The sequence below is a fragment of the Notothenia rossii genome (genome assembly GCF_949606895.1).
Source record: "Notothenia rossii genome assembly, chromosome: 4".
Classification (NCBI taxonomy): domain Eukaryota; kingdom Metazoa; phylum Chordata; class Actinopteri; order Perciformes; family Nototheniidae; genus Notothenia; species Notothenia rossii.
Genome location: NC_136902.1, coordinates 77,744,406 through 77,761,849, shown reverse-complemented (window position 1 = coordinate 77,761,849; position 17,444 = coordinate 77,744,406). Strand labels below are relative to the sequence as shown.

Below are 17,444 nucleotides of genomic sequence, written 5' to 3'. Positions count from 1 at the left end.
TTTTCAAATAGTTGTTTAGTCAAAACAGCAATCAGGATAGTCCGTTTACTGTCAAAGAAATTGAATTAAAATTAAATTTGAGATTGAACAAAAAGATAAAGATTAATTTTCTGTTGATCAACTCATAATTACGGCCCCTTAACTGCATGCACAACGAATGTTGCTCAAATGTGAGGATCAAAATGTGTCTTATGGCAGCCAATCAAAGTACAGTAGGAAAGGTTTTCTGTATAAAGCTTACCGCAATATCTCAAATATTGTACGTTTAAATATGGAGTACTAACCACCTTCATGTGTCTAGTGGGTTCATGTGAATGTTTTTGGTGCTTGTGATTTAATTTAATTTAACAGGCAGCAACTACAATAGGGAAAATCTGCCCACAAATCCCTATGCTGTGTAGTGTACACCTTTTTAAGGATCTATTTTTTCTGTTAATCTACAGGCTAGGAATGAATACTGGTTCACATTTTAATGGTTTGCCCACCTTTTCTCTCTTTGCTCTTCTTCATGATTCAGACCCCGGACCCCCGGCTGGCATCAAAACTGTGCCCTCTTCCTCCAGCAGTGTTGTGGTGTCCTGGTTACCCCCTCACAAGCCAAATGGAATCATCCGCAAGTACACCATCTACTGCTCCAGCCCCGGGTCCGGCCAACCGGTGAGTTACAAGAGGGGTGCAGAGAGTTTTAGGATTAGCAAGAAAAAAGAGGGAGAGGGTCATCCAAACATAGCTGGTAATGTGTGTGTGTGTGTGTGTGTGTGTGTGTGTGTGTGTGTGTGTGTGTGTGTGTGTGTGTGTGTGTGTGTGGGTGTGGGTGTGGGTGTGGGTGTGGGTGTGTGTGGGCGTGTGTGTGTGTGTGTGGGCGTGTTTCTCTCTGTGTGTGTGGTCTAGTGCTGCAGTCTCAGCTAGATGTGTGTGTGAAATGAGCTCTCCTCATACCGCAGTGTGTGTGCGTGCAAGCTCACCCTCCAGCCTCATTTGCATATCTGCGTCTCATCACGTTGCCAGGACAACCTCATCTGTTCATCAATGAGGGCAGAAAACAAGCCGACAGCAAATACACAATCTCAATTACGCATACACACACACACACACACACACACACACCCCCACACACACACACACACACACACACACACACACACACGCACACACACACACAAACACACACACACACACACACACTCATAAATGTATCACACCATGCGTATAGAGTTCCATATCCATCTATGCAACTCATGTTTTTATGACAGTGTGAATTCAAAAGCAAGAAATATATCCTGGTTGCATACTTACACACACACACACACACACACACACACACACACACACACACACACACATACACACACACACACACACACACACACACACACACACACACACACACACACACACACACACACACACACCTATCTATCTATCTATCTATCTATCCCTCCCTCTCTTTTTCTCTCTCTCTGAAGCCCCCATGCAGAGTTCGGGATGATTACTATGTAAATGAGTGCGACTGGAGAGAAGGAAGGAGGGATGGGGGGGTCAGACACACTGCACGGGGAGTACTTTTGTTCCTCTTTTCATTATCTCGCTCTATCGTTCCCCGGATCACTGCTATCTCCACGCCGGAGGAATATTTTAATATCCGTTACAGCAACACACACTCTGTCACTCCTCCCTCCCTTTCTCACAACACACCCCACCCACCCATCCATTCATCCATCCATCCATCCCTCTGCCCATACCACTGCCTGCAGTAGAAACTATAGAGGCAAATGTACAGAGAGAAACAAGTAGAAACAGAGGGGGGTTCTCGTGGATAGATGGAAGGAAATGCACAGAGTGGCCCCCCCAGATGACAGGCAAATGTGGAGAGGGGCAGGGAAATGAAGAGAGGGATGAAGAGTGATGGCAGTAGGCGAAGGGAAGGATGGCGCAGTGGGGTGAAGGATAGGCAGAGAGGAAAATACAGAAAGGATGGAGACAAGAGGAATGGATGATGAACAGGGAACACAGGGAAGTAATAAAAAGCCCAGTGGATTCTTCCATGACGGCCTGCTCATAAATGTGAAAAACAACATGAATACTGGAATCTATTTGCCCAGAATAAACCGTTATGCAGACAACAACCCAGCAGGCTAGGACGCAGCTCAGCAACACTGCAGTGTCTTCACTGCTTTTACAGGCCGTTTTCAAAACATTAGACAGTCGTAAATGCAGTCTTAATTTCACCTGTGCAGTTGGATTGTCAGCCAGAAACGTAGGTCACTGTAGGTGCCCCTGTGTGTGTTTTTTAAATGTGCATTTGTGTGTGTGCTGAAGGGAAAGTGATGTGTATATGTCTAGACAGCAAACACATGGCTGGGTTAAACACACTGCAATTACACATCCACCTCGAGGTCATGTATGCCACTGTATGTGTGTGTCAGTATATTTGTTTGTTTGTGTGCTTGCTTGTGTGTCCATTTCACATCTTCTTCCCTTTCATTTAGTTCCTGTTCCTTTCCTTCCTTCCTGGTCCTTTCCTCTAATTTCCCTTCCTTTTCTTTCCTTTCCATTTTTTTCCTCTCCTCTCTGTCATTACTGATGCCTGCAGTAGATAGGCCTCATTAGCGTATGACTGTTCGTGATATCTCTGACTGGCTCATTTGTCTGTCCCCCATTGTCTTCCTCTGTTCTCATATCTCTGTTTGCCCTCCCCAAGGAGAACAGAGGAGGAGAGGGAGTGGGCTTCACTCGCCCCAATCCAACCATCTTGCCTCTCTCCCATCCAGCCTCCTATCCTCCCTCCAGCGCCATCCTTTTCCCACAGTTGTTGTTTTTTTCCCTTACAGTATTATAATATAACATGCCTGGGACCCTTTGTATGTTCATCCCCACCCTCCTCTCTTTTCCTGTAGTATCGACTCGAGGAGAGCACATAGGGCTTAGGTCACATTAAAACAATGTTCACTCAGTCCGTCACATAAAGACTGCTTTTTCAGTAAAGTGACAACATGATCTTGTCTTTGGCATCCCCCAGATTCTATTTCATGCTCTCTAGCACATATGATATGATGCAGATTGTTTTGTCATAAAATCTTTTTAATGGAGAACTTATTATTACAATTAAGATATTTGGATTGCGCTCATCTCTGTATAAAACACGTTGCTCCTGCAGTTCCTTCAAGATTATTTTGTTTCTTTCCCGTATTGCTTCATTCAGCTGCCCAGTGAGTATGAAGCGAATCCAGAGCTGCTGTTCTACCGGATCACACACCTCAACCATCGGCAGCAGTACCTGATCTGGGCGGCAGCCGTCACCACCGCAGGTCGAGGGAACTTCAGCGAAAAGGTCACTGTGGAGCCGGCGTCCAAAGGTGAGTTCCTGGAAATTAAAGGCAGAAACGAGAGACAAACATCCGAGTGCTTGGAAGCAATTTTTGCTACCTAGGTTACATTTAATCATTCTTTCAACAAGGGGGGTTCACAAATGAATCCCAATAAAGTATGGGGGTACCTCCAGCATAACAACATCATCTTTGACCAAATTGTCACAGGTAAGATTGCAATGTTGGCAATGTACGGAGCAGTTTTGACAATGAGGAGGAATGTGTGGGGAAATAAAGATGATATAATGTGTCACATCAGTTAAAACACTGTAATACTCTTCTGATATACTCTATTTAAATGTGTGTATAAACATTCCTTCACACTGAAGATGTGTCATTAAAACACAGTTGAAACTTGGTTATGTAATGTATCAGAAAACATTCACTTTACAACCACATTTTGTCAGATTTATCCAGGACAGCTGAAAGGCTTTTTAACCTACAAATCACCATATCAGTGGTGGTTGTGTGGGTGACATAACAGACAATGCCAAGAACTACAAATATATCTATTTTTAAAGGATCTTTTACTCATGACTCGTATAAAAAGTCTCCCTCTTATTCTGTCTCTTGCTATTACTATATAACTGCATATTTTTCAACCTCCCCTCCTGTTTATGTGTTTTTGAGCCTCTGCTATTGATTTCCGAGTTCAGAGGGCACCAGATAAACTGTCCTGAATCAGGGAAATAATAAGAGGGAGAGCAAAAGGGAGGACAGCAAGTGGAGGAAAAGAAGAGGAGAGAATATGACATGACGGGAGGAGAGCTAACTAATACACAAGACGATAGAGAGGCAGAGTGTTTAAGAAAATGAAGAGGGCAGTTAAATCAATAGGCTTTGGATTAAAGGAAAGAGGGAGTAAGAATGAATAGAGTGCACTTCCCACCATGTTATCCTTTCCTGTATCTATTCGGTCCTTTGACTGCTGGGTGCAAAGGTTTGCGAGTGTGCGCTCGTACGGGTGGGTGCGTCAGCTGATTGGCAGCTGTAAAAGGCAGTGTCCTCCAGGCTTGCCCACTCAATACTTCATTCAACCTTAACATAAGTGCACTAGAGCACTTGCATTAAGACGCCAAGCTTGAGAAAGAAAGAGAGACAGAGAGAGCGGGTGGGTGGAGTGACAGAGAATAAGAGGGTTATGTGCCTGAATGGATGGATATTTTTTTTAATATCCTCTCTGCTCCTTCTTCGTCCTGTCTTGTATTTTTATTCATATGCTTTTCTGAGCCGGACAATGTCACATTAAACATAGATTTCTTTCCCCCGAGTGTGAATCACGGTAAATACATTGCACACTCTCTACTGGTAAATCATGTTTATTGAAAGAATCCCAAATGGAAAACAAATCAATTGCATTTCAACCATCACATTTCTCTATTGATTCGACACATACTGAAACCTAAAGCATTTGTTTATGGGGTTTGAAAATGGTTTATCTGACAATGCCAAGATTAACCGATTGGTACATATTAATTAGAACAGAAAACAACTGTTCTTGTGTAATTGTTAATACCAATAGCTCTAACAGTCTCCATACACTTTAATTCTTTACATTCCTCTCTTCATTTTTCACCAGCCCCGGCTAAGATCCTTTCATTTGGGGGCACAGTGACGACCCCCTGGATGAAGGAGGTGCGACTGCCCTGTAGCTCAGTAGGAGAACCTACACCTACCATCAAATGGACCAAAGACAGGTGAGAAACCTTCCCAGATTTATTGTGTAAATCTGAGTTTATGGTGTTAGTGTGATAGCTGTTCAAAGTGAACACGTATTGAAGTATCTCAATTGATTTAGGGAAAAGTCAGTTACTGTTTGCAGTTGTTTATATATAGCGATGGAATTATGTCACAAGTTAGTACAACTATCTTGTTGACCCCATGCTTTTGGATTGTTTTGCATCCTATGTTAATCAAGACTAAACAACAAGGTAAATAGCATGTTAACCTATTAAAATGATTAATTTCTCTGTTAGTGAGGACACAGCCATCCCAGTGTCTCTAGATGGACAACGGCTCATCTTGACCAATGGAACACTGGTGCTGCGTGCGGTCAAAGCTGAGGATTCTGGGTACTACACCTGCACGGCCACCAACACGCTGGGCTTCGACACTATCATTGTCAACCTTGTGGTACAAGGTAGGATAATTGACAATAATGGCAATAACCTTTAGGCCTTTCATGCAAGCCACTCGATTATTGTTGCATCTCACTTAAAATACTTGCTGAAAATGAGAAATAGTGACATATTTTTAACCCCCTTAAAAAGAATCTCCCTCATATTTTATTACACGTGTTATTGAGCTGTTAACTCTTTGCGTCCCTTCCTCAGTTCCTCCTGACCAGCCTCGTCTAACCGTCTCCACCACTTCCATCTCCTCCATCACTCTGGCTTGGATACCAGGAGACAACGGAGGGAGCTCCATTAGAGGTACATGACCCTGCCGAACAAAGCTGTCTCTTTTTGTGCCAACTCACATCTCTTTCTTCTTGTCACATATGTGTTTAAAGGTATATACAGTTAGCTTGAGGTCGTCAAGTTGTATTTTGAAAGAAAAAAGATTTCCCACTGACCTCTGACTTTACCCTCTGTCTGTATTCTCTTTCTCCTTGATCCGGCACATTGTTAATGTGCACATTATCTATTAGTTATTGATTGGCCCTCTGGTTTTACGTTTCCCTGTTAACTCTGTGTCTCTTTGATTATCCGATTGTTGGTGATTCTGGTGTGAAGATAGGCATGATGTGTGTGCCTGAGTGGGCATCCATGCCTATGTGGTTTTAATCCCTTTTCTTTGTTCATGCCTTTTGTCAATAAGAGGCTGTTTCAGGGTTGTCATTCTGACTTGTTGTTGCTCTTTATGCCTATATTAAACTATAAAGGTAATGGCTCAAGACATCACAGCACCCAGAGAGACTTATTGTCCCACATGTTATTACTAAAGAATTTTTTTAACAGCTCTTTGAACCCTTTGGTCAGTCGGTAACTATACTTTAATTCTGCCAAAAGCTGTTGCTAAATACAATTGTATGTTATTCATGTTGGTTTAAATACTGCTCTGCAAGTAGGGAATACAAAGTCATTTGTATAGTGTGCAACTTTGTATTAAAATCATGATGTTCCACCAAGCAATATTTGCATCCATCATCCAGTGTCTCGTACATCAGGGAAGCCTTTATCATGTTGTATACCACAATGCGTGTCTGTGTGTGAATTTCTACACAGTGTCAGCAGTCAAGGATGTCTTTTAACATTACTACTGCAGTGGCGAAACATGTTAGCTTTCATTAAAAAAGAGGCCTCTTTGCCGCTTGTGTAATAATCAAATTAACCAATAGGCTAGTGATCCTGCAGTGAGTAGTGATATATAGTATGTTATAATGCTGTTCCTTACTGTTCCTTCTATGTTCTTCTGTGTTCTCTTCTGTTCCGTGACAGACAGAGGGTGACTCTAAAACTTAAAAACAAACACTGCAGGATCTGCATGTGTTAACCCCTCTAATGTTTTGGACTCTATCACACCATCTGTTAGAGAGAGATGGAGAAAGAAATGGTACAGAGAGTACAAAGAAACACAGAGAGGGAGACATATACATAATTATATACAGACAGAAGGAAAGAGATGGAGGATTGGATGTAAAGTGTCTCCGAGCAGCAGGGAGTTGGCTTTCAAGGCAGCTGATTATAAAAACAGTCACCACATTGCATACCCTCATTTGCATAGATGCTCAGTCAGCGCCATCCCAGTGTTGGGGTTTGTAGGTAACTAATGGCGGAGTAGAGAGCGAGCAGCTACACTGTCCTCCAATCAGGGCCCATCTGTGCGAGGGAAGGTCTGACCTGCCATCTGGTGGACAGTCAGGGTACACATGTGAAATGTTTAGTATGGTTGGTGCAAATGAAGTTCTTTATCTTGACTGTTTGACTTAAATATAATCACATTGTCTTCCACTTTTATCATATATTTTAAAATTACTTTAAAATTATATTTTTGACAACCATTAGTCGTGTACATACTATTCAATTAACATGTTACGCCATTTCTAAGGCATGTATTCGAAATAATATAACACTCCATATTACATATACTATAAAACATTTTCTGACATTATTATGACCTTTTTATGATGCAAGATACCCTGACTATTCTTAAGACATATCATACTGTAGTTTTGTTTCTATGGCAATCATATGTGAATCTACATCATGACATATTCTACTATCTACGATAATGATTGTGTGCATTTTCTATTTTGTGTGTGTGCAGGTTTCGTGTTGCAGTACTCTGTAGACAACACAGAGGAATGGAAAGATGTTTTCATCAGTTCTAGTGAACGCTCCTTCAAACTGGACAACCTGCGCTGTGGCACCTGGTATAAAGTGAAGCTGGCTGCAAAGAACAGTGTGGGAGCCGGACGCATCAGTGAGATCATCGAAGCAAAGACCCATGGGCGAGGTAAGAGACATGTCCTATAGAATGAAGGAAAGGAATGTGGTTCCAAATCACAATTCAAAGCTGATATTACCAGGATATGGTGGAATAATCTTCAAACAATATAACACAGTACGAAAGGCATATTTTGTGAGTGGTCTCAGTGTTGGAGTCAACAATGAAGCTTAAAATATCTACCATTCATTCAAACATAATAAGATCATTTTTACATTCATTGCATTGTTCTGGGACTTTGTATTTGCTCCATTTTAATTACACTTATTTAAATATATTCCTGCTGATGTTGTCCTAAGTTCACTAATTACCTTTAATGTGGCACAGTGTGATTCTGAAGAGAAAAATACAAATATCTGATTGTCCTCCTTTTAAAGAACCCCAGTTCAACAAGGATCAGCCGGTCTTCACCCACCTTAACTCCAGCCACGCCCGCCTCAACCTGCAGGGCTGGGTCAGTGGAGGCTGTCCCATCAACGCTGTCATACTAGAGTTCAGACCAAAAGGTAAGTCTCTGTTTGTTAATTTTGCAAAAGTATTTTAACATACTGTGTAACAAATCAAATAGGAAAAGTTTGCATGTGAACCAAAAATGGTGTTGCTAGTTCTCAGGTCACTTTCCATCATATAAATAAATGTAATAAAGTAAACAATTAGAACAGACTCAACATTGCTATGTGTACTTGATGCAGGTACATGGGCATGGCAGAATGTGCGCACCAATGCCACAGCAGATGTGTTCCTGGCAGAGCTTCGTGAGGCGACCTGGTATGAGTTGAAGATGAAAGCCTGCAACAGTGCTGGCTGTGGTAACCAGAGCTCCCAGTTTGCAACCCTGGACTATGATGGCAGTAAGTAGAACACTATTTGTTTGGCATTCAATATGAATGAATGGTTTTGTCTGCGAAACTAATTTAAAAAATCACAACACCGGTTATCTTAAAATATTGTTGGAAATGGCAGTTAGTAATCTCTGCTTTTCCTTTTTTGTAGGTACAATTCCACCAATCAAATCCCCTCTGGAAAAGAACGATGATGTCAAGAAGCTGTTTTCTATTGGTTGTCCTGTGATCTTGGTCACTCTGGGTGTTTTGCTGCTCTTCATCATTCGCAGGAAACGCAAAGAAAAGAGGCTGAAGAGACTAAGAGGTGAGAGAAGTGGTAGGAAGGAATCAACAAGATAAACAAAGCATTGTGTAACCAACAGATATGCCCGAAGCAAATTTAAGAGAGAATCTTGAATCGCAAGTTGCATTTATTTTTAGAAGATTGATTTGTGTGTCAGAAATAAATCCTTTGTGTCTCTTGTCTTTCTAGATGCCAAAAGTCTGGCAGAGATGCTGATCAGGTAAGACTGACATTTCAGAATCCTGCTACATAACCTGTCAGAGATACTACTTAGTGCAAATGTATTTTACAGACCTGTATTTTTCTAAATGTTTTTTTTGTTTGCTCGTCTTGTATCTGTGTATTAGTAAAAACAACCGCAGCTTTGACACCCCAGTGAAGGGACCTCCTCAGGGCCCACGCTTACACATCGACATCCCCCGAGTGCAGCTGCTCATTGAGGACAAGGAAGGCATCAAGCAAATTGGTGAGAGGAAGGGAAAGAAAATGAGAGTTTTTGTGTTTTCAGGCGTCTTTGCATTAGTGTTATGTCTAATAATGTATGTGTACTGTACTTTATTTGACTCGCAATAACTGCATTTCAAAAATATGAATGATGTCTCTTATAGGTGAAGACAAAGCCACTATCCCTGTGACAGACACAGAGTTCAACCAAACTGGAAACCCTCAAAGCTTCTGCACAGGTGTGTCCGTCCATCACCCCGCCCTCATCCAGAACACCGGTCCTTTGATTGACATGTCAGACATCAGACCAGGAACCAGTAAGTGCTCTCTCTCTCTCTCTCTCCTCATGTTTCATTTTATCAGCACAAACTTGAACTAAACCAAAACAGTGCTAGTGTAGCAGAGCATGTGAATAAAAGCAATTCGTTTTGCAAATACTTTTTCATTCACTCGCCTTAAACAGCCTCTGCACATATGCTCACCCTTCTTATTTCTTCATCCATTTTCTTTACCAGACCCAGTTTCAAGGAAGAGCGTAAAGTCAGCCCACAGCATCAGGAACCGCTACTCCAGTCAGTGGACTCTGACCAAGTGCCAGTCCTCCACGCCAGCCCGCACTCTCACCTCAGACTGGCGCACAGTTGGCTCCCAGCATGGCATCACTGTCACAGAGAGTGACAGCTACAGCGCCAGCCTCTCACAGGACACAGGTTGGCACATGGGATGAATTACACTTACAGCCATTAACATGCACATATTAAGTTAGGCTATTTTTCAAATGTGGAGGACAATGTGGTTTTGCAGTGGGTTACATCTCAGAAAGCATTATTTTTGAACTGGACAAAATGTGCTTAACTTTCTATCCTTTCCATTATCTTTCTTAGATAAGGGTCGCAACAGCATGGTGTCGACAGAGAGCGCCTCTTCAACCTACGAGGAGTTGGCGAGAGCATACGAGCATGCCAAGCTGGAGGAACACCTGCAGCATGCCAAGTTTGAGATTACTGAATGCTTTATCTCTGACAGCTCCTCTGACCAGATGACGACAGGTACCAACGACAATGCAGACAGCATGACGTCGATGAGCACTCCCTCAGAGCCTGGTATCTGTCGCTTCACTGCCTCACCGCCCAAACCCCAGGACTACGATCGTGGCAAGAATGTAGCTGTGCCCATTCCACACCGCGCCAAGAGTGAGTGGTTGCTGCAAGCATTAACTTTTTTATAAGTAATTATTTTCACATGGCACTTTTAACTTGGATTTAATCATTAATAGGTCAAAACAAATCAACGTATTAATATATCAGAAGTATATTAATAGTTCAATTGTATATTTGTATTTGATAGGGACGATGCAATTTAAGATCCAGAGCATAAATAGAGTTTATAGCTATTATTTGAAGGATTATGTATTATGACTTTCATTAATTGTCAAACAGCAGAAATAGCCATCATTTAGAGGGATGGTAAAGTTCTGTCTGATGCAGCACTGATAATTATTTATAGGCATTGGGTTTTGCAGGTTTTAAACTTTTAACACATTAAATGTCATTTTTCCCCTTTAGGTGACTACTGCAACCTTCCCCTCTACATGAAGTCAGATCCCTTCTTCCGAAAGCAGTCCGAGCATCATGACCCCTGTCCAGTGGTCCCCCCACGTGAAGCCTCCATTCGTGGCCTGGCCCAGCGGGCATACCACACCCAGGGCCGTCATGTGACTATGGACTCGGTAAAGCAGCAGGCCCTAACCATGGGCCACTCTGGCCTGTCCAACCTCTCTTCCTCCGGAGGGGCAACAGGAGCCTGTGGTGGGGGTGCGTCTGCTAGCTCTAGCAGCTCCACCCTCCCCCAGAGGACTCTCACCATGCCAGGCTCCTCTGCCTCCATGGCCCAGAGTGCAGCGGCCGCTGCTGCTGCCACTGCTGCAGCCGCTGCATTCTCCTCCTCAGGGGCCACAGGAGGGACTCCTGGAGGGGCCTCCTCCAAGATGGGAGGATCCAGAGACTCTCTCCTGGAGAGCAGCTCCTCAGGCTTAGGCAGACTGCAGAAGCAGAGAGATGGAGGGGCGGGGGCCTACTCCAAGTCGTACACACTGGTGTAGCCTGCCAACACCTTGGCCTGTCACTGTAACTCTAAATAAAATGCTGGTCAAGCCAGCGCTTGCCTGGAGCCTCTATGAAGTGAGAAGAGAAACATACACATGCCCAGCCGACCCGTCAGTGCCTGCGCTGTGTCGGGCTGCAGGGAGCTGCTGGGGGTCCCATTGACACGACTGTATGAAGGGGTCAGAGCTGGGTCTCCACAGCACAGGGGTTTGCCTTTCTTTCTGCCTGATTGCTTTTTATTATTATTGTGTCATCTTTCTCTATCCCTAATTTCATCACCCTGGCAATCACTTGCCAAACCGTAAATGATTAATCTGTTCACTTCATTTTTTCATTTTCTGGCAAGGACAAAGTACTTATGCACAAAATGCTTTCCACGTGCACTGTCTTGTCTTCTGGATCAAGACAGTCATAGAATGAACCAAGTTTTTTTTGTTGATGTTTTTAGGTTATTAAATATGTTACTTTTCTGGTTTCTGATGGAAGAAGAGCTCATATCACAGCATTGTGCCACGGCAGGATGCTTTCAATGTATGCATAAACCACCTTGGTGTTACACTGGCTCTTAGTGGAAGGACTGACATCTCAATACCAGTATTGAGATTTGGAGAATCTTCTTCTACACGCAATGGATGACATAGCATAGTGGTCTTAATTGATGCTTTTTTAAACAGACTCAAAACAGAGGACATACAAAAAATGTCAAGCATCATCAAGTGAATCCAAACCCTCTTTTTCATCAGTTTTCAGTTTATTTTCTGATAATGGAAATATAATCTCATGTGCACTAAGAAAAGTTAGAATGGATCCAAGTAACAGAAACCTTCACAAGCCTGTGTGTGTGTGTGTGTGTGTGTGTGTGTGTGTGTGTGTGTGTGTGTGTGTGTGTGTGTGTGTGTGTGTGTGTGTGTGTGTGTGTGTGTGTGTGTGTGTGTGTGTGTGTGTGTGTGTGTGTGTGTGTGTGTGTGTGTGTGTGTGTGTGTGTGTGTGTGTGTGTGTGTGTGTGTGTGTGTGTGTATTAAATATATATATGTATACATGTGGCAGGCACACACCAACAGTGGATCTTTTAAAAAATCAATCTGTATGCTGACCTCTCGGGCAGATGTCTGTGTAAACTGACCCTCCCCCCCACTGTTGATTTTGGGGAATTGGGGACAGTAACAATGATAATGCTGACGATGTAACTATATGATCCTAATTCGGTCCAGCATTATGAAAATTGTTTTTTTGAAGTGTGATTGACAGCATTGATTAGGAAATAATACTGAAAATGAAGTGGGTTCACAAAAGAGCATTTACAGAAGAAACAGCATCCTTACTTTATTCTCTTCCTCAGAACAAAGAAGGATGAAAACCCAATTATGATCCATCATCGTTCCACAATGTCATTAGTCTTTGTTTAACACATTTGTACCTGTATCCACTTTTCCCCTTTCATATCTCCCACCTTCGCCCACCCAGTCTCTCATCATATCCATACAGTGTCACTGTGACCTACTGCTAGCATACGGGCTAGTTAAAAGACAGCTGGACTGAGAGGTCTCATATGCACAGACAGGCAGAAATGCTACTTGACGTTCAATGATAACTTGAATGGAATCAAAAGTTTCAAACGTACAGCAAATTTATTGAGATGTATAAAAGAAAATACTATTTGTATGAAATTATCTTGAATTGATGAACGGACAATGACTTTAAGATTATAGACAGAGAGATCAAGTGTTAAAAGAATTAGCAGAAAAGGGAAGAGGGGGTTACATAGAAGAGAAATAAGCGGTCTTTAAAACTAAGAGATGTGTTTTCAAGTCCCTCCACCTCACTGAATTGATTTGAGCTTTATGCATGGTACTGTATCTGCTAACTTTTGGTTAACTTGTTTTTCCCATTTCTTCTCCCAAAGCGTAATCCCATAACAAAGATCGTTCCAAAAAGAGTTGCTCCAAATGTTTTGCAATAGCAAAACGTAACATCAGGGCTCTCGCAATAGAAAAAAAGATATGATATATGTTTGTTTTCAAAAGTATGTACATATATATTTCTATTCAAATATATAGCAAATATATGAATATTAAAAAAGCAGAGAAATATAAAAAACGTTCTAATTGAATATATATATAAAAGATCACAAGACAATCGCTCAGTGAAAAACTGCGAGAAGGAAGAGAAAGAAGAAGAAGAGGGAGGCTTAAACGGGTAGCACAACCATGGATGGGAGATCTTGGAGAGAAAGGAAGTGGTGTGAAAGAAAGTGAAATGGTGAAACTGAGGTTTGAGGAATGATCCAATGACCCCCCTTGTGATATTGTAAATGTTCCAGCTCCAACTCCTGTGCAGCAGGGCGAGGCTGAGAGGAAAGCACAGTAAAGTCAAATTATAGTGTGAGATTGTGTCGCTGGTTAACTGTGGTCTATGGCTCAGTGCAGAAAGTGTGGTGTTGAAAAAGAAAACCGTAGAACAAGGGAAGCCTATACAGTAAGTGAGCCTGTTGTAATATGTTGTATTGTACCTTCCAAAGGTTTGTTCACAAACTCAATGCCATTATCTGACTTTAGTTAATGAAAACAAACAGACCGAAAAGTGTTTCTGTTTCTTTTCCGTGTCATAGCGAGCTCAAACTTCTGGACTGCAAGCCAATAAACATACCACACAGTAACTTCTCATATATGTATTAATGCTCTATTTAATTTAAAACTACACAGGAGATAAATGCATTTAGCTTTTCATTGTTAATTGTTTCTTTTGGCCTTAATGTTTCACGTTGTACAAATATTGTTTTCAGTAAAACAAGTCCGGAAATGGGGCTGTCCTGTTTTAGCAACCAGAAACAGAGGCCTCATTATATACAGTTGTATGGATATTGGATGGAGTGATAAAACAAACTCCTGTCAAACCTGCTTTTCCCTATTCTTCATTGAAGTTGCCTCTAAATCACTGATATATAGTCAGTTTGCTTAAAGTATATGTATTGTATGCCTTTAAGGAAACGTCCACCCTCTAACCAGTGGAGACTTGATGGTCTTACATTTGATATACTGATTAAACTTATCTAAGTCTCTACGAAAAAGCAAAGAGGCGTATTTCTTTAAATGTTTAACTATTCCTTTAATGTATTCCAAGAATTTTGTTTAATCCTTGGTTGAAATTAAACTCAAAACAGCCTGATTATTGCAAACTACACAATACTATAGTATGTTGGTTCCTAAATGATAGATTTTCCGTTCTCATGTGCAGAAAAAATATCTTTAGGACCAAATAAATAATTCAAGTTAAATGTACAAATAATATACAAAGATGATATATGCACCTGAAAAGATGGCCTGTTATTGTGTAACATTGACTAGTTACTTTTGAATAAAATAGCAAACCATACTGCCATATTAAACTTGTAACTGTTCATTAAATTGACAAATAAGTGAATCAGGGTGGATTCTCTCTTTAAAATACAACAGAATACTTTACAAGCTGACTGTTTGAACTCTGAGGCCAACTTCACATGTGCTACTTCCCCAACCTTTCCGCATCTGTTCAACCAATAAGATCTTCCCTCTCACTGTTCCCCCACCTTTTACATTATTTTAACTCCATAATAGAAGACTTGTGTACATAGGAAAGTGTTTTGTATAAATGAGTACTATTTTCGACATCTTCACTAGAAACCAGGGCACAATGTAAACTTTGAACTGACGTTATTGTAATGAAACAGAAGAGGACAAGGAAATACTATAGGATTATACAGACACTGCTTTATCTTGATTTATGAACCAGTTGAAACGTGTCAGAGTGGGCCATGCATAGTTAACAATATTTATTTCTTCTTTTACAGGACATTTGGTTGCATTGTCCTCTTTTTAAAAAATGTTTAATTTTTTTTTCTGTTAATTTTTATCTTTTTTGTTTTAATTTTTTTTTTACTTTATCACAGGTTGCTTTATTTAGCGTTTGCCTTTTTTCCCCCACTTTTTGGGGGGAGGACAGCAGCATTGCATGCTCTGAAATTTTTGCTGGTTATAAAAGAGAAAGGGAAATGGTGAAAAGAACAACTTAAAATGGCAGGTTAATGAAAACATTTTAAAGATGCAGAGGTTGTTCCTTGAACTTTTACGGGGAAACGTTGCTTCAATTTGCAATTGCTTGTGTTTAACTCTACATTTTCTTTTCTATGAAAACAAACAAAAACAAAAAAAGAGTACTCAACACCTTGTGCAATAAAGCTATCTTTCTATGAACTGTGATGAAATCATTCATTCTTTCTTAACCATGACGGTAGAACAAGTGCTTTCTGTATCGTCCACTCTTTACTGTAATCTGAACTTCCTAAAGACAAGACTAACTAGTTTGTCAAAGTATTTCGCTCAACCTGTTAACACTTTTGATATAGTGCTTCAGTCATCCTGAAGCAGTTTAAATGAAAAGGTTTATCTCCGTGTTGCTGACACTAGTAGTGGAGGCATCGGATTAAAACATGTTTTGTTTAATGTTTTCAGCATTGCAACAAAGAAAGTCATTGTGGAGGAAGAAATCACTGAGTACTATCTCAAAATCTGGGCAAATTAAATACAAAATACCTGCATGTGATGCCGTTAGAGGTGAGTGAAAACAATGTGAGACTTGGAGAGAACCAATCATAATTGAACCCCTGCACATAAAACCATTCACCCAAAATGCAGCTCTCAATAGTGTCAGTTAGATTGAAATCCAACTAAATGCAATCTGAGTTACTACTTGTTAGAAAGAAAACTATTTAATGTGTAAATAATCTGTACATTTTAGGGTCAATCCAAGGTTACTTTAGTAAACGGTTCAAAGTAACACACACAAATACAAACAAGACATAAGGAAATATATCCATAACTTTATAAATGAATACAGACTAAACATGCTTACAAGTAATTGTCAAATAATCCAAAACCATTTTTAAAACGTAAATTGTTGTCAGTCAAAACAAACAAGGCAGAGCCAGTTATGTGAAACAAAATTGTAAATACTTGCAAAATAATAAATACATGTATTTGTTTAAAAAATAAAATAAAAGCAACTGCAGGTTTTTTTTTACAGACTCCAATCCAGCATGTTTAAACCACTGGAAGTGCAGTTCTTTCATAATATGATTCAGAACCTGATTGAAACACTAGAGGGCATCATCCTGCAATGAAACACAGCAAGTCTTAAAGAGGAGTTTATTAAAATTGGTTGTTTTTCTGCACGTTCTATTATAAGATCAGAAATGTTCACATATTATAATATGTGTTCCTCTCAATATTGTTATATTGGATATAACATTGGTTATATTTATTAACAGCATTCACAGTCACACACACAGTCACTCAGTATTCAGAGCACAAAACTAACATTCATTCAGATTTTGTAATATATACAACAAATCATTCACATAGAATTTAAAATCTTTCCAGTTGTTGGAGAAAGAAACTACTACTGTTATTTTATTCTGCACAGTGTTTTACTAATTCAAAAGCTCCCCTAAATGTATATTGTACAGTATGAATATGTGTGCATTTGTATAGTCACAGAGTTCATCCGTTGTTTGGTGAATCCAGATTCCTCCCACCTGCTTCCTGTTGTCTCCCAGGCTGCTGCATCGGTACCTCCATCCCTCTTTGTCCGCCTACTTGCCGTTTTTCTGTTTCTTCTGCTGGAACTTCCTGTAATGGGTCTGGATGGTGGCGGCGGCCTTCTCCACCTCCACCGGGCTGAGCGGGGGAGCAGCGGTCCCATTGCTGGTCTCGGAGCCTGAGCACGACAGGATAGCCAGAGAGGCTGAAGCAATAGCCATGGAGGAAGAGTCTGCAGCAGTGATTAAGTCGAAACACATTTTTTTAAGTGGGAAAGTTTTCTGGTTTATGTTTTTACTCATTCAGATTTGACATTTGATTTGAATTCAGTAATTTAAAGTGGACCTATCATGCTATATTTGAAAAATATATTGTAG

The 17,444-nt window shown here is 40.8% G+C and overlaps 1 protein-coding gene across 1 annotated transcript in view; it reads left to right on the top strand.

Moving 5' to 3' along the window:
- Positions 1-15,723, top strand: part of dscaml1 (Down syndrome cell adhesion molecule like 1) — a 95,535-nt gene extending 79,812 nt beyond the window's left edge. Inside the window, 15 exon segments of the mRNA XM_079679621.1 lie at positions 518-657; positions 3,203-3,356; positions 4,948-5,065; positions 5,345-5,508; positions 5,702-5,800; positions 7,638-7,826; positions 8,195-8,323; positions 8,510-8,668; positions 8,811-8,966; positions 9,135-9,165; positions 9,293-9,411; positions 9,554-9,706; positions 9,905-10,099; positions 10,274-10,582; positions 10,955-15,723. Coding sequence (XP_079535747.1) covers positions 518-657; positions 3,203-3,356; positions 4,948-5,065; positions 5,345-5,508; positions 5,702-5,800; positions 7,638-7,826; positions 8,195-8,323; positions 8,510-8,668; positions 8,811-8,966; positions 9,135-9,165; positions 9,293-9,411; positions 9,554-9,706; positions 9,905-10,099; positions 10,274-10,582; positions 10,955-11,490 — 2,651 coding nt within the window. The 3' untranslated portion in view covers positions 11,491-15,723.
- Positions 15,724-17,444: the final 1,721 nt, after the last annotated feature.